At 30.9% G+C, this 16,922-nt stretch overlaps 3 protein-coding genes across 3 annotated transcripts; 1 reads left to right on the forward strand and 2 right to left on the reverse strand.

Annotated features, from left to right (window-relative positions):
• Nucleotides 1-2,676: 2,676 nt before the first annotated feature.
• On the reverse strand, nt 2,677-4,277 carry HELRODRAFT_159010 (hypothetical protein; the record flags this gene model as incomplete). Its single annotated transcript, XM_009010945.1, has 3 exons — nt 2,677-3,455; nt 3,832-3,957; nt 4,142-4,277. The coding sequence occupies 3 exons, from the start codon at nt 4,275-4,277 to the stop codon at nt 2,677-2,679; spliced, it is 1,041 nt and encodes a 346-aa protein (XP_009009193.1).
• Nucleotides 4,278-4,644: 367 nt separating this feature from the next.
• Nucleotides 4,645-11,254, reverse strand: HELRODRAFT_186326 (hypothetical protein). The gene is made up of 11 exons (XM_009010946.1): nt 10,618-11,254; nt 10,448-10,557; nt 10,152-10,279; nt 8,806-8,922; nt 8,421-8,694; nt 8,213-8,292; nt 7,871-7,993; nt 7,674-7,757; nt 5,653-5,797; nt 5,479-5,582; nt 4,645-5,412 (listed from the first exon to the last, which is right to left on the reverse strand). Exons 1-11 carry the CDS (start codon nt 11,196-11,198, stop codon nt 5,281-5,283), a joined length of 1,878 nt encoding a protein of 625 aa, XP_009009194.1. The 5' UTR covers nt 11,199-11,254; the 3' UTR covers nt 4,645-5,280.
• A 1,603-nt stretch (nt 11,255-12,857) lies between these two features.
• Nucleotides 12,858-13,856, forward strand: HELRODRAFT_159012 (hypothetical protein; the record flags this gene model as incomplete). Its single annotated transcript, XM_009010947.1, has 1 exon — nt 12,858-13,856. The coding sequence occupies one exon, from the start codon at nt 12,858-12,860 to the stop codon at nt 13,854-13,856; it is 999 nt and encodes a 332-aa protein (XP_009009195.1).
• Nucleotides 13,857-16,922: the final 3,066 nt, after the last annotated feature.

Below are 16,922 nucleotides of genomic sequence, written 5' to 3' on the forward strand. Positions count from 1 at the left end.
CGAATGATGGCAGGCAAACCATTCCATATGGAAGGAGAGCTGTATGTAAAGCATAATTTGTTGACAACTGATAAATTGCTGACAAGTTGATGCAACTGAATATATGAAGACGAACGAAGTTAATGAACGACGCGTTATAAGTTGATGAAGATTTCCTAGCATTAATAGGAAAAAGACATAAAGATGAACTAAGAAGAAGACTAGTACGGCTAGATGGAAAAAAAGTGTAGATATAGAAGCAAAAAAATTTTTTGTTACTAGGAGGTAGTTCAGAGCTAGAGTAAAAATAGAAAGCGCCAGAGAAATCATCAAGGTACCTCAAACTTAAAAGTAGAGGAGATAGACATACAGTGAGATTAAAAAAAGATCTAGTGATCTCAACTGTTTCCAGTTTTATTTAAAAACTTTTTTAGCTAAATTCTGTTGATGGTGTATATAAATGGTTTTTTTCATATTTTTTAATAGATTTCGATAATTTCGATAAGCAAATCAAACCCAATCAGCATCCATTCAGATAAGATGTTAAATTGTTCAGGTACAAGAAATGAATAAATCATGAACTACCAATTTAAGCAATGGTTAATGAAAAATTTTGATCGACATGGAAACTTGATACAAAACAAATTTATTTAAAATTAAGTAAAATAGTTTTAAAAAAGACGCTTAAAATAAAATAACTCAAACTCTAATATTTAAATAGTCGTTCGATGTATAGGTACATACTTAGTTATATTTGTAGAATATGAAGTTTATTAATATTATACATTTTTAGTGAGACCGCCAAAAAGGAATGACAATTTTCTTGCAATAAAATAACAGTGATGGCGTGATGACAAGTACTTTAACAAAATACTTCAAAGTTGACACTCAAAAAAGTGAGATATAAGATTGTTACCAGATGCTTGATACATCTTGCTGACTTGTAAAAATGAATGACTAACAACATCATTTTAAATAAGTATAACGACCACATCACACGAAATAGCAAAACAATGAGATAAAATTAATTAATTATTAAATAAATATCAAATATGATATATATGTCATGCAAACGTCGAAAAGTTAACTAAGATAAGTTCACGTAATGCAATTATGAAAACGACCCGTACGACATAACAGCTTAAATGCCTTTTGACTGAAAGCGATATTAACTAGTTTGAATACACTCAGCTTGTTGACAACCATGTTGACAACACTGATACGATGAAATTCTAATGATAGAGACTATTGTATTTGAATTTAACGTGACATTAAATCATTAGTGTTATTATACAAACACCCGCAACATATATTAATCTGCAATAAGTGGTTCCCGGTACAAAACATAGCAAATATGCGACGTTAACATCACTCTTGCTCGCAATAATGGTATGAATGATGGGGAGAATACAACAGGGCAATTTTATCCTAGTCGAAAATTTCATGATGCCAACCACTGCATGCCAAATTACTTGGTCGATGCACACTTATAAAGCTAAAAAAATGCGCATAACTTTTAGTTCATCTGTTGCTTTACTTTCTAACCATGTGAAGAACATTTCAATCTTAGTGTTGTGAATATTAATATTTTTGAATACCGCGCGCCAGTATTGATATTTTTAATCATGATTATTTATTTCAAACTTTGAGGCATCATAGCCAACTGTTTGTATTTTCCAATGTGTTCAATACTCTACCATCATTAATTTTCAGCTAACATATAATAAAGTAAAAGGCTTGTTTCTAAGTCTGGTACATCACTTTAATAGGCTGTTGTACAAGGGAACAACTATTTAAAAATTTTCATCAAACATCATATTACACAAACTTCCATCACAGCAGCCAACTTTTAAATTAACACTTTTTGTTGTTGAAGTGACTTTTATCAACAGGAACTAAATGCCAGAAACGTTTTTCATTTTCCTTGTCATTCTTCTTTTAAAGGTTTGCCATTTCTTTATATTCCAATCAAATTCATGATTTCTCATATGAGGAACGTTTTATAAAGAACTCCTTTGGCAATAATATAGTAGCACTTAATGATTCATTCCTCTATTATCACGTGCTCAGAATTTCTACAATAAAATGAATGTATAGACGTCATGTAGCCCATTAATAAGACGAGAAAATATAATACACCAATAAGCATAAACGCAAGTGGTCGTGAAACAAACACGCTAACAATTATTTTATAAAGAGTTATACAGTTGTAACCAGTTTTCTGCAAGAAACTGCTCTGCTTGCTGGCGTGATTTTATCTTCCATACCTGAAACTGAAAGGTTTAATAATATTAATCAAATTCAAAACGTTAGAACATTTAAATGGAAAAATGTTAAATTAAATTTTCATCCATTTTTTGAATTAGTGATTATTCACAGATTATGTTAAATGGGAAAGTTAATTTTAAAAATTATATCCATTTACTTTGCAAAAAAATCTCCTACAAAATAAAAATTGCACATTCATTGAAGAAAATAAAGCGATGCACAATAAAAATTATATTTCAGAAAATATGCAAAAAAACTTTCAAGTTTCCATCACCTGCTTTATATGGATGTCGAGATGGGTAATATTTTTTAAACGTAATAAATAAGGGTGGGTTGGGAAAATCTGATTCACAGTGAAAAACATACTTTGATTCAAATTCTGAAATTGTTAAAAATGTGAGTTTGAACAGGTACAACAATAATAATTTTTTAATTTTTACCATGAGAATAATCTTTAAAGTTTGTTTCTTGAGATATATTATAAAGTGAGTTATCGCCTGATTTGTGGGAACAATTAACAGGTGATTTTTTCGATTTTAATGAATTACACGAAGATTCCAAATTAAAAACGCTATTGCATCTATCTGACATGTTAATCGTCTTGTCGCTGCAACCTGGTGAAGAAGAAATGATTCTTTTAATTTGTTTCCTATGATAATCATTCGTTTCCTGATTCTGAAAACCTGATTTCACAACCTCTAAATTACTGCTTGAAACGTTGAACTGTTTTTTGGGTATAACTGGGGCTGATTCTGAATTTCTTCGTTCTATGCAAACAGACTGCTTGATGTCTTTACTGTCGTTAAATAAATTTGGTAACATTAAATTATTTTCAAGTAGTGAAGAAACAATGGAACGATTCCTTTTGAAAATGGAATTTGAATCATTATCACGTGACTGACAATTTTTGTCAACGAAAGCAGATGTAGAATTTGATTTTGGCAAATGAGCACTTGTATTTAATTTTATTTTACTAAAATTTTCAGGTATTGAAGATGGCAAATCAACTGAACATTTTCTGATTATAACATTAGCTGGCCCTGAAATATCCATTTTAAACTCTGAATTTTCAAAATTTGAATCAAGAACCATTTTGGGTTTGGGAGCTAAAATTGGCGGTTTTATCTGATTTTGTTTGTTTGGGTTCGTTAAGGCATGTGATATGTTTTCATGAACTCTTTTGCTGGATGTTACGACCTGTCTAGAACCTGAACCAAATAAATAAACAAAACATAACTATTCTCATTATAAAACCTTCAAACTGAAACATATTCAATAGCATACAGCAATCACAATTTGTGGCTAATAATATTTTTTAGTTAAATATATATATGAGAGAAATTATCATTTAAAAACACATTTAGCTCTATACTTCATGGTATTGTTGATAAAATAATGCAAAATGCTTTTGAAACTGTCTAACCACATCCATTCAATATTATAATATATATATATATATAAATATATATATATATATATGTGTGTGTGTGTGTGTGTGTGTGTGTAAAAATCAGTTCACATTCATAACATTAAACAAGCCATATTAAAAACTGTAATAATCAAAATAAAAAACATTCAATGGACCTTTGTTAAAAACGCTATTTTTTCCTGTTTCAGGATTATGAAAGTCATTAAATCCACTTCTTGTAAAAGATGTTGAACAGTTCTTTCTTGGTAAATTCTGAATTCCAGTTGTCTTGGGACCATCATCTTATCAAATTTTTATTTTTTATCAATGTTGTTTTATGAAAACCTTCTAAGCTATATGTATTCATTAATCAATCCATTTGTACAGTGATTTTCAAGCAGTTCAAATGCTTAATCTATGTAATATTCAAATATTCAGTTCAAATATAAAATAATAGTATTAATGATACAAAATATTTAAATACACTTTTTAATAATGGACCACTTTTGTCATTCATGAGATGCTGGGTAGGTTTCAAGCGAATTCCTCTATGAATATCTTCAAGTAGATTTGAATTTGAGACTTCATCTTTTGAGTATATAAATTTTTGAGTGTCGACCATATTTACTGGGAAAAAGAAAATTTTCATACAATGCATTTTATATGAAATGAATGCAATGTACCAGATACAATACTTTTATAATATTTATATAAAAGTTGTTAATGCAATCACATCATTTTCAAATTCATAACTTTAAAATTTTAAATAAAACACTATAGAATTAATTGTTATGTTAACAATCAATTCAAAGTGGATTCTGAATATGAACATATTTAATTATTTGAAATTTACTTGTTATGGTACTTTAAATCTTAAGAGAAGTTGTAGTTAGTCTTCAAATTTTGCGGTGGCGTTTTAACAACAATTTTAATAAAATAAAGTAAAATAAAAGCGAAATACCTTTTTTTCAATATTTGGTTAAGAATATCAAAACGCTTAAAAATAAAAGTAATCCTTTCTTAATAATTTTAAAAAAACGAAATAAAAACATACAAACTTTGCCAAGTCAAGGGTGATAATCTTCGATTTTTAGTTTTTTTTTACAACGTAAGAATCAAAAGCACGAAATGGAATGGACAGGATAAAATGACAGGTAGACGTTAGAAGGCTAGTTAGATTATTTTTTTGTGCATGGATAAAGCCCTTTTGACTTTGGAAGCATGAAAAACCAACCAACTACGATATCCACTTTTGGATTAGAAATCGCATTGTATTTATTTAATATTAAAAATGAATTTTAGTAAATGACTTATCCGACTTTTGCAATTAAAAATTTAACCAACAAAAAAATTCATTAAATCCGCCAACCGCGACGATCAAAAATCGACATAGTTACAGGTGTCCATAGACAAAATATAAAGGTAATGAAAGAGCAATCAAATTTATTTCGATGTTAAATTAAAATATCTGAATAAACAACAAAATATACAATTCCATCCCAGTCACAATAAACATTGACCATGGTTGACACGTTAGTCGCAATTCACCAAAAGTACAGGAGCGAAGCAACCATGTACATGTACACATAAATATTATTCGAACCTTACTATATTATACATTATAATCAAAATTCACGCCTATGATATTTGTCTGGATCAAAATACGAAGTAACAACGACGCGATGGGCAAATTTTCGGCCAGCCAAGTGTTCTTGGGCCTTTTGGCTGTCTTCCGTGGCGAAAAACTCTACAAAGACCTAAATTGAAAACAAATTCAAACGATTAAATATATATTATTAAATAAGAAAATGAAGCTTCCTTACTTTTCCTACGCCAGGAACTTCAATCCCCTTAATAGGTCTTGGGATTTCAATACTCTTAACATTACCATATTTGCTACATTCGCCTTTTATGTCGTCAACAATATCTAAAACAACAAAACAAATAATTTAAAAATAATATAATGATTGCTAGAATTTTATTCAACAAAAACAAACCTTCATATTCTTCCTCATCTTCCAATTCCTCTGGTGAAACCATGTTCATGAGACACAAAACTTCGGTTACGGGACCGGGACCCGATGCAACTACATCAACGATATTCAGACCCGGTATTTGGAGGTTGATAGGAATATGAGCTGGCTAATAGTTCAACATCAAAATTATATTCAAAATGAAATCTTGAATAATGTTACTGAATATATCTGTTTAAAAATATCTAATTGCTTATCGCTAATTGCTTATTTATTGTCATAAATAATTTATTATAGTTGAGATTCATAAGATTTGAGCATTATAAAAAATTAATTTAAAATTAATGAGGAGCCAATCTTGATTACAAAATTTTGAGCAAAAATATTTTAAAATTTCAAATCACCGTTTACTGTGATACACAATGGAGAACATTTAGATCAATTGGAACTAACATAATATAATTAAGGATCCAAAGTAATATATTAGAATAACAATTGAATCTTTAAAATATTAAAAATATAAATTTAAAAAAAAATCACCACAACTACAATTTATAAAAGGAAAACAAACAAAAATCATTGTAACAAATAAATGAATCTATTGTTTAAGTATGTCTCCTGAAATTATCAGACCCGCAACGACTATCAAAGATGCATTGACGTGTTGTACGTGCAACTGCTTGATTTATTTGAGAAATTTAAGATTGAGTGGTGTACAGTATAAACCTATAACTGCCATAAGAAAAAAACATCAGATTTTGAAACTATTTTGAAACTCCAAAAAAATCATAATGAATTTGGCGATCACTCGCCCGCAATTTCAGACAAGTAGCCATTGTTTTGTAAGAAATTGATAGGTTTATTAGTATTCGGTTGGTTGTACCAGGCGAATTTAATTTATTTGATTTCTTGTAACTCGATCATCCTTTGCATGAAATTCTAGTTGTTTTTTTAATAAATCCAATATGAAATACGTTAGATACGATTTGTCATTTGAGGCTTTAGCTATCCAATGTTTTAAATAAACGTGAAATAAACTTTTTCCAAAATAGTAATGGTGCTAAAAAGCTTGTTTCAGTTTTATGAAGCATTTTGCTGTTGACCGGTCACAATAATGACCCTCACACAAAGACTCTAATGAAGGTTTTTAAGTCGCTTGCTTTTTAAGCTCTGTTAATGAACAAACGCATGTTCTGGGTAGAACCACAGATTCGATTGTTAGTTGCAGAAGGGTGTATTCTGACCACAATTTATTCTAAATCCACAAATCAGCTGCATTGTTTTAGAATTGTTAACAAAAAAATTGAATAAAGATATACTACAAAGTTTAATCAAAACGTGATTTACAGTCAATTTAAAACCAGGTTGCTAAAATTGTTACTGAAAAACAAACATTAGATCATGTTAAACCATTTTTGTACGACTTAAATAAGTCGTCTCTAAACAATAAAATATTTTAAAACTGCTGTTTGAGTGCGAATTAGCTATGAGATATTTGAGTAATAAGGGATGACTCTCAATGCTTTTGTTGGAGATCAGATGACTCAAACTTGCCAAGTGTTCCTGGCATAAACTAACAACTTGAATTAATGACTTTTTATCTTGGAGCTGATAATACACGTTAAAAGTATAAAAAAAATAATAAAAGCAAGCAATTAAGAATAAAAAAGCTCTTCCAAGATGGGAAAAATTAAATAGAAAAAGTGAAAGGCACCACAAAAAACATCCGACTGCCTATTTGACACCTGTAAGTCTGCACTGCAAGACTACATCATTTTTTAAGTCTAATGTTTTAAAAATTATCATCAATTTTTCAGAATTACACTGTTTGAAAATGAGCTAGGTTTCTTTTGAATAATTTTTAAATTTAATATCCGCACTTTCATTTGTATTATTGGCTCATTTTAACCAGTCGTAAATTTTTTTAAAACAACAAGCTCAGAATATCTGAAACTTTTGAACTAACTTAAAGGGTTGCCAAAACATCATTTATATATCAGTTACTATCACGAATGGCAAACAAAACTGAACAAAGCTCTACTAACATTGGGATTACGTGAACCAATGCTGGCTCTTTGAACAATCAGCTTCTTATCTCCCAGCTGCATTCCATTGAGACCTGCACATGCCTGAAAATCATTAACAATAAACATTCAAATTATTGGTAAACTCATATCCAAATTTAGTGATAGAAAACTTATTCAATGTAACAAAAGGCAATATAATAAAACAAACAAATAACCTGATCAGTTACAGTATAATCTGAATATTCTGCAAACGCAAAACCTTTCGACAACATTGTCACAGGATCTTTGACTAAGTTAAACGATTTCAATGGTCCAAATGAACTTAAAAGTTCTTTAACCTTTAAAATTTATATAAAAAGTAGAATGTTGGAAGTTTTAGAGATATGTAGTTTTAAAAAAAAATTTGTATATCGAAAAAACACTTTATTTAATGTTTCGTTATATTTTCAAAATAATCATAACATTCACATGGCAACTTGTTAAAATGCGTTAGTGATCTTACAATAAGGCTAGCTTATAGTAAAAAATCAAATAGGTACAAAAAAAATTATTTATACCTGATCTTCATTTAAATAACTTGGAATACCTCCGACAAATATTTTGTAGGGTGTATCATTCACGAGTGTTGAGACAATTCCTTCAATCAATCAAATTAAATAATAAATACCACAAAATAAGTTTTTACTTAGGAGATATTGCTAAATAAATGTTTATGCACAAGCAAAATCTTAAACATTAATAATGAACAAAAGTAAATAAATAAACCTGGAGGAGCAATAACTGGAACTGTAGTAACTGTAGTTGAAGTTGCTGCTGCTATGGCCGCAAGTGCAGAAACTGTTGAAGATGTGGAAGTCGTTGTAGATGAGCTAACAGGAGCAGCCAGGCCAGGAACTGTAGGCTTGGCGGCATTGGCTGCAGCTTCAGCCAGTCCTAACATAGCCTGATAATCTCTCGGTCTCCTAATCTTCAAAGCTTGTCCTTGACAATTGATACCATCAAATGACAAAGCATGCGTGCAATCTTCAGCCGTCCTGAACTGTTTGTTTAAATCAATCAACTTATAAAATTCATGCAACAATAAAATTAAGAAATTTGGAAGCAAATTAAATTAAATATGTTGAAACTTGAGAAGCAAATGTTAACTAACCTCCAAAAAAGCAAAGTTTTTGTCAAGATTAACTTGACATGCAATCACAGCACTCTCATCATTGTTCAGCACTCCAGCCATCCTCATCTGCTCATTGAAGTACTCAGACATCACATCCTTAACAATAAACGTTATTTATATTTCAAGTCATTATCATTTCTTTACTCTTTGTCCACAGCTTTTGAGCAAAGCTCGTGAAATTATTGTCTTTAAATAGTACAGAATGATCAGTCTAGATAAGCATGTAAGTACAATTGATAATATAAATATCCCTTGATAAGAAATAAGCACTGTATATATGTATTATAGGTCTTCAAATAAATGTGTCTTATGCATCTATTTAACTCAAAAATTAGTAATAGTTTCAATTATAACACAAAATATTTTTTAAATTTTAAATACTTAAAATTTTTTTTCATATACTAATGTCATTGTCAAAAATAGACCCCTGTGGGGTATGTGATAGGAGAGTGAAGGCTAACTCGGTATTGTGTATAGGATGTCAGAAATGGGTGCATAAGAGATGTAGTGGTGTGAGGGGGGCACTGAAAAAGGTGGAAGGCACGTTCAAATGTAAGAAATGTGTTCATGGTGTGATTAATAGGACGGACGCAAGGACGGGGTTGAGTGATGGTATTGAAAGAGTGGAAAGCTTTGTTTACTTAGGGGATAAGCTGAATGCGGATGGAGGATGTTTGAGCGCAGTTACGGCTAGAGTTCGTGTGGGATGGATGAAATTTAGGGAACTGGGTGGGGTATTGTGTGGAAAGAAATGGTCAGTGAAGATGAAAGGGAGGGTATATAAAGCATGTGTGAGAGCAGCGATGATATATGGTGGTGAAACTTGGGTGTTGAGGAGAGAGGAGGAAAGTGTACTGCAGAGGGCTGAAAGAGCTATGGTGAGGATGATGTGTGGGGTTAAAGTGAAGGATAGGAGGAGTAGTACAGAGCTGATGTCAATGATGGGACTGAATGAGGACATTGTGACATTGATAAGGAGATCGAGATTGCGGTGGTATGGACATGTGTTGAGAAGGGATGAAAGGGTCGGGATTAGGCGAGCGTTGGAGTTCGAGGTTGAAGGAGTGGTAGGAAGGGGTCGTCCGCGGTTGGGATGGAGAGAGCAGGTGGAGAAGGACAGGGTGAAAGCGGGGTTGCGTGATACTGAGGCGAGTGACAGATGTGGATGGAGTCGAGGGGTATTTCGGTTTCATCATAGGTAGCCAAACGGCAACCCCCGATCTCGGGGAAAATGCCGTCTAAACGTGTGTTGTTGTTGTTGTTGTAATGTCATTGTAAAAGTTTGTCCAAAACAATAAATTGAGCAACATCAAAGCAACACACACCTCAGTTATGCCAAATGGTATATTTCCAATATAAAGTCTTCTTGCTTGTCGACTCAATGTACTACCCTGGGCATTAGCTGCTATGTTTATTGGAATTGTCACAGGGGTGGCTGGTAGCTGACCAGTAGCTACAAAGATTATGTACTTTATAATAAACATTTTTAGAAGTTGTCTGATTATCATTTTATAGTAAAAAAAATTTAAAGCGTTTAGAAATATGTACATTTTGCGAAAATACTAACTGAAAATCATAAAAGAATTAATGGGAAAATAAAAAGTTCATTGGTATATAAAACCTTGCAGTGCTTTGTACTCATTCGGAGTTATATGTTCATAACCGACAGGAGGTATATCCCAAAACTTGTATGGCTTTTTAACTCGTTTTACAGATTTAACAGGAGAATGGCTGCATAAACACAAAAATATTAAACAAACATACCAAAAAAAATTACAAAAAGAAACAAACCTTTTATCTTTCGATCTTGATCTTCTTCGTTTACTTCTAGATCTTCTATCCCTGCTCTTGCTTCGACTTCTTTTTCTACTATGTCTTTTATCTTTGTCTTTATCTCTCTCTCTATCACGATCTCTCTCTTTAGTCCTATCTCTCTCTTTATCTTTTTCACGATCTCTGTCTTTGTCACGATCTCTATCTTTATCTCTATCCTTTTCACGATCTCTTTCCCTATCTTTCTCCTTTTCACGATCTTTTTCTTTATCCCTTTCTTTTTCACGATCTCTATCTCTGTCCTTTTCTCGATCCTTATCTCTGTCCTTTTCTCGATCCTTATCTCTGTCCTTTTCTCGATCCTTATTTCTTTCCTTTTCTCTATCTCTATCTTTATCTCTTTCCTTTTCTCTATCTCTATCTTTATCTCTTTCCTTTTCTCTATCTCGATCCTTATCTCTTTCTTTTTCTCTATCTCTATCTTTATCTTTATCACGATCTTTATCTCTTTCTCTATTTCTATCTCCATCTTTATCTCTGTATCTTTCACGATCTTTATCTCTATCTTTTCGGCTATCTTTATCTTTATCATTTTTCATCTCATCTTTATCTCTCTCTTTATCCTTGATCCGATCCCTATCCTTCTCTCTCTCTCTATCTTTCTCTCTTTCCCTGTCCTTTTCTCTGTCTCTTTCTTTGTAGTAATTATCCCTACTCCTATCTTTATTTCTCTCCACATCGTTATCACCTTTGCTGCTATATTTATCCCGACCATCTTCTCTATTTTTGTATGATTCCTTTCCAGAAACTTTTGCATTACTCTCATACTTGTCTTCACTATTATTTGTATAATTGAGGCTTTCACAATCTTCCATATACTTTAGGTTGTCATCATAACTAATTTTTACATTATCGTGATCTCGGTCTTGCTGTGGTTGGGCTGCAATATCATTCTGCCTGTTATCATCATTCATTGTTGCATGTCCATCATAATCTGCAAGCAAATTCAGTAATTTCTAACTTTTTTACAAAAAAATATTTAATTGTAATCCATAATAGGTTACATACTTGAAATAGTTAATCTGGTTCTATAAAAATTATTACATAACATCAGTTATCAGACTATTAAGTATTACACTATTACTGATACTAGTGAATTATGTTAGCTAAAGATTTCAAAAATCAAAAATTTCAACTAGCTAAATAATATTAAACAATTTTTCAGAGTTTATTAATAATGACTAATGAATCTGGGTCATTCTCTGTCAACTTGAACCATGGTCCACGCCCGACCATCTCCGATTTTTTTAAAATTTGAACAGTAAGTACCTCAATGTATTTCATCGACAAAATAAAATTTTTATAAAAAAATTTCAATTATTTTTCAAGTTATGAAGATTTTTGTGACAGCATCCTCAAATTTTTGAGCGATTTTTTTCAAAACTTGTACCTACATAGAACGCTATATCTCTTGAACTAGCCAACATATCTTGATGAATTTTTTTGTGCATTTCAGTGAAACAATGTAATAACAAAAAAAATAAATGTTATTGTCTCAAATCAAAGGATATTTTGAACAAAAAATCTAGAAAAAAATGAATTTTTTGAAAATTTCACCGATTTCAAAACAGCGTAGCTCAAAATCCATCGCAAAATAAATAAATATTTTTTGTTATTTTAGAAGTACCTTATAGTCATAAATAAATCACAAAATTTCGTTAAAATCTGTATTGAATTTTTTGAGCTATCGGAGCTCAAAATGTCAAAAAAATGAAAAACTTCTTTTGTTTGGCGCCATTTTTAACTATGAAGAACCAAACGTTTTTTAATTTTTAAAATTTGTTTATATAGTGCTTTTATAGTTAAACAACATATCAAAAAATAAAATTGGCGTTTGCTTTCTTTGAAAAATAAAACAACTTCAAAAACAGGCAAAACAAATTTTTTTCAAGTGTCAATATTTTTTATTTTTTTCAATTTAAAATTTAAAATTTAGAATGTATGTTACACAGATGTGAGGAATGCCCAGGAAAACTGAGTGTCGAAAATAACTTAAGAGCGATTTTCGAAGAAGCTGTAATTTCCCATGATGATAATCGCAGTTCATTGATTTCCGTACAGGATACAGTTGACAGTTTCATTGAAAGATTTTCGCAAAAACTTGACGAGTTGTCATCGCATCATTACATAAGCAAAGAACAATTGAAATATCTTAGCGATTCTAAAAAAATTTAAAAAATTTGGAGTGTATTGCTTTAATGGATTTTGCTGAAAATTATTCGGTGATAATACAGGGTGCAATCCAGAGTCAACATTGGAGCAACACGCAAGTTACTCTTCACCCAATTGTTCTTTATTACAGAGACGATGAAAACTTATCTGTCAAAAGCGTTTGCATGATTAGCGACTGTCTCGATCACAATGTTTCCGCTGTTTATGCTTTTCAAAAACATTTAATTAACTATGTAAAACAAAACCTGAAAAACGTTACTTTAATTAAATATTTTTCTGATGGTGCGGTAAGTCAATACAAAAATTTTTCTAATTTAATTCATCACAAAGAGGATTTTGGATTAAAAGCAGAATGGCACTTTTTTGCAACTTCTCATGGTAAAAGTCCTTGCGATGGAATTGGAGGGACAACAAAAAGATTGGTTGCAAGAGCAAGTTTGCAGGCATCAATAAAAGATCAGATATTGAACGCCAGAGATTTTTACACATACGCTGATGCGAAAATAAATGGTATTAAATTTTTTTGGGTAGACAAAAAAGAAATTAAAGATCTGCTAGGAATGCTTGAAAAAAGATTTAAGTCAGCAGATAAAATAAAGGGTTGTCGAAGTCATCACTCATTTATTCCAGACAAAAATGATCAACTTTTGATGAAACGTTTGTCTTCAGATTTATTTGGATACAATTTTAATAAAAATGAAAGTGAAGACACCAATGATGATTATGAGCCGGGTCGATTTGTAGCTTTGGTCTATGATAAGAAATGGTATTTAGGAAACATTATAGAAAGAGATGATAAAAATGATGATTTAAAAGTTAACTGTCTGAAGAAATTTAAAGAAAATATTTTTTATTGGCCTAAAAATGTAGATATTTGCTATGTACCATTTAAACATATTTTGATTCTTATACCTGATGATAACATTTCTTATGTTGGAAAAATTCACATAACTCCTCCTGAAACTGTTTTTAAACACATTAGCACGTTGTATAATAATTTTAAATTGAAAAAAAAAAAAAATTGACACTTGAAAAAAATTTGTTTTGCCTGTTTTTGAAGTTGTTTTATTTTTCAAAGAAAGCAAACGCCAATTTTATTTTTTGATATGTTGTTTAGCTATAAAAGCACTATATAAACAAATTTTAAAAATTAAAAAACGTTTGGTTCTTCATAGTTAAAAATGGCGCCAAACAAAAAAAAGTTTTTCATTTTTTTGACATTTTGAGCTCCGATAGCTCAAAAAATTCAATACAGATTTTAACGAAATTTTGTGATTTATTTATGACTATAAGGTACTTCTAAAATAACAAAAAATATTTATTTATTTTGCGATGGATTTTGAGCTACGCTGTTTTGAAATCGGTGAAATTTTCAAAAAATTCATTTTTTTCTAGATTTTTTGTTCAAAATATCCTTTGATTCGAGACAATAACATTTATTTTTTTTGTTATTACATTGTTTCACTGATATGCACAAAAAATTTCATCAAGATATGTTGGCTAGTTCAAGAGATATAGCGTTCTACGTAGGTACAAGTTTTGAAAAAAATCGCTCAAAAATTTGAGGATGCTGTCACAAAAATCTTCATAACTTGAAAAATAATTGAAATTTTTTTATAAAAATTTTATTTTGTCGATGAAATACATTGAGGTACTTACTGTTCAAATTTTAAAAAAATCGGAGATGGTCGGGCGTGGACTTTTTTTTAAATCGTTCAAGTTGACGGAGAATGACCCATCTATAAATAAACAATACAAATTTATAGAAACTCTGAAGTTCAGTTTAAAAATGAGCTTTTCCAACAATATGACAAGAAAAATCACAGTAGCAGGTTTATTTATTTACAATGCAGTTCTGTTAAAATGCAGAGCTGCTCTGTACTTGTAAAAATTACAAGGAATTAAAATAAAGTGCCACAAAGGTCTAATATTTGTGGAATGAATCAAATAATATTTAGGCAAAAATGTGTCAAGCAAATAAATTAATCATCCAGGCCATTAATCTGGCAAAACAAAGCATCTTCTTTCAGTTGGGACAAATTGTTAGCTTTAGGTAAAAATACAAAATACTATTTTTTATCTCTTTTGAATTCATTTCATAATTATTAAAATTAAATTAGACACTTTTAAAAATTAAACTTTATCTTAAAATTCAATTAAATTTGTTAATTAAATAATAATTTAATAATAAACCCTGAAACTTTTCTTAATTTTTATAGCTAGCTAAAGCATGGAATTATTAGGTCATGCATCTATCCATGTTTCAATCATCCATCTATCTCAATCACTTTTCACTTTCAAATAAGATAGCCTCTCTTCCTCTACCTGACAATATTTACAATATTATAAAAAATTTTCTTTCTAATAGGAGTCATTCTACTTTTTTATATCTTTACTCTTTCCTCTACTCTACCTATTAACTCTAGCGTAGTTCAAGGTTCTGTCCTTGGACCATCTACCTTTATCATCAATGCTTCTACTCTTAAAACTTTTCATAGCTCTAATCACATCATCAAATACGCTAACGACACCTACCTTATCATTCCTTCATCTAACTCAAACACCATCCAATCAGAACTCGACTCATTAACTACATGGTCAAAACGATGCAATCTGTCACTTAATCTCAATAAATCATTCGAACTCATCATTCACAATAGCCATAAGAAAATAACATTACCTCCGAACACCCATCCATTAAAAATATTAGGCATCACATTCACCTCCACACTTAATATAGCACCTCATATCAATTACATCATCACAAAAGGCTTTCAAACATTTCACACAGTCAAAACTCACGTGGTCTCAGAGGCATCAAATTATTCAACATCAATGAATCATTCATCATCTCACACATTGAATATGCAGCTCCATCCTGGTCATGCTTTGCTACACAACAACAACTTCAATCTCTCTTCACAAAACTAATTCACCTCAACTATCTACCTGCATCATATCCTACCGTCACTCAAATATTCAAGCATAACTATCAAGTCGAGGGTCCAACAACATATCAGGAAAAGACCTTCATCACGAGACACCTCAAACATATTAGCACTCAATCACACAATCTAGTTTTTGTTTATCGATCACATCACTAAGTCATTATCTAGTCCATTAACAAATTACTTAGGTTCTCGTTCAAAGATATGAGTTCCAAGACATGAAAGGTCTAAATTCTCTTGCACTGGCTACCTATAAAATATAGAATAATTTTTAAAATTTGCACGTTCATGTATAAGTCTCAATCTAAATTATTTCCTAAGTATTTATCAGATATATTAATTGAACCTAAACGCCCGGTTTACGATCGTCTTCTTCTCGCTTTTTCTTAACTCGTGTTAAACACTCTTTTGCCAAATCTGCTTTTGCTTTTTCTAGTCCTTTTCTCTGGAACTCTCTACCTACTTCTCTGACTACTTCTCCATCACTTGCGAAGTTCAGAGCGGATCTCAAGACCCATCTGTTTTCAAAATTCATTGAGGAGCATGGAAATAGTGCTTTATAAGCTAATTGATTGATTAAATTTAAATGAAATGGATACAACTGATCGTCTAATTTGGCGCAAAAAGTTGATGACAAAGAAACAACATCCTACCTCGGGGAACCGGGACTCTAGATACAAAACGAAGATTGATTGCTAATGAGTTGTAGATTATGAAAATATAAAAACATAAAGTTGAAAAATTTTTTTTTCATGCATTTTTTTTCGAGCAACTAACTATTGTTTGACAAGTTACTTTACTACTTTACTTGACATTTATTAATTGAACATGTAATTCTTAGATAAAAATCCTAAGTCGACTCCATTCGCTTTTTTTAGTTTTAATCAACCAAACAACTACAACGGACAGCCTCACAACCGTGACAACTGACCACAGGCAAAAATATTTAGTCAACATAATATCGCTCAAAAACATCAAAATGTATATTACCGTTTTTTTCGACATCCCCGTTCATTTTGATTCAAAAATTAAATTACTTAAATTACAGTTCAGTAGCAAATAACGACGGACATTACAATATTGTGAAAAAAAGATACTCAACAATTTAGATTTACGAGCATGAAACAGTAAACAAAGAACAGT

Source organism: Helobdella robusta (assembly GCF_000326865.2).
Source record: "Helobdella robusta unplaced genomic scaffold HELROscaffold_1, whole genome shotgun sequence".
Classification (NCBI taxonomy): domain Eukaryota; kingdom Metazoa; phylum Annelida; class Clitellata; order Rhynchobdellida; family Glossiphoniidae; genus Helobdella; species Helobdella robusta.

What these genes read in the sequence shown, in the direction of transcription:
- HELRODRAFT_186326 (XM_009010946.1), bottom strand. Translation starts at nt 11,198, where the DNA reads ATGAAAAATGATAAAGATAAAGATAGCCGAAAAGATAGAGATAAAGAT. An exon ending in ATTATACTGTAACTGATCAG is followed by an intron (nt 7,758 to 7,870) that starts GTTATTTGTTTG and finishes AATGATTTTCAG; the next exon opens with GCATGTGCAGGTCTCAATGG. An exon ending in AAGTTCCTGGCGTAGGAAAA is followed by an intron (nt 5,413 to 5,478) that starts GTAAGGAAGCTT and finishes TTTTCAATTTAG; the next exon opens with GTCTTTGTAGAGTTTTTCGC.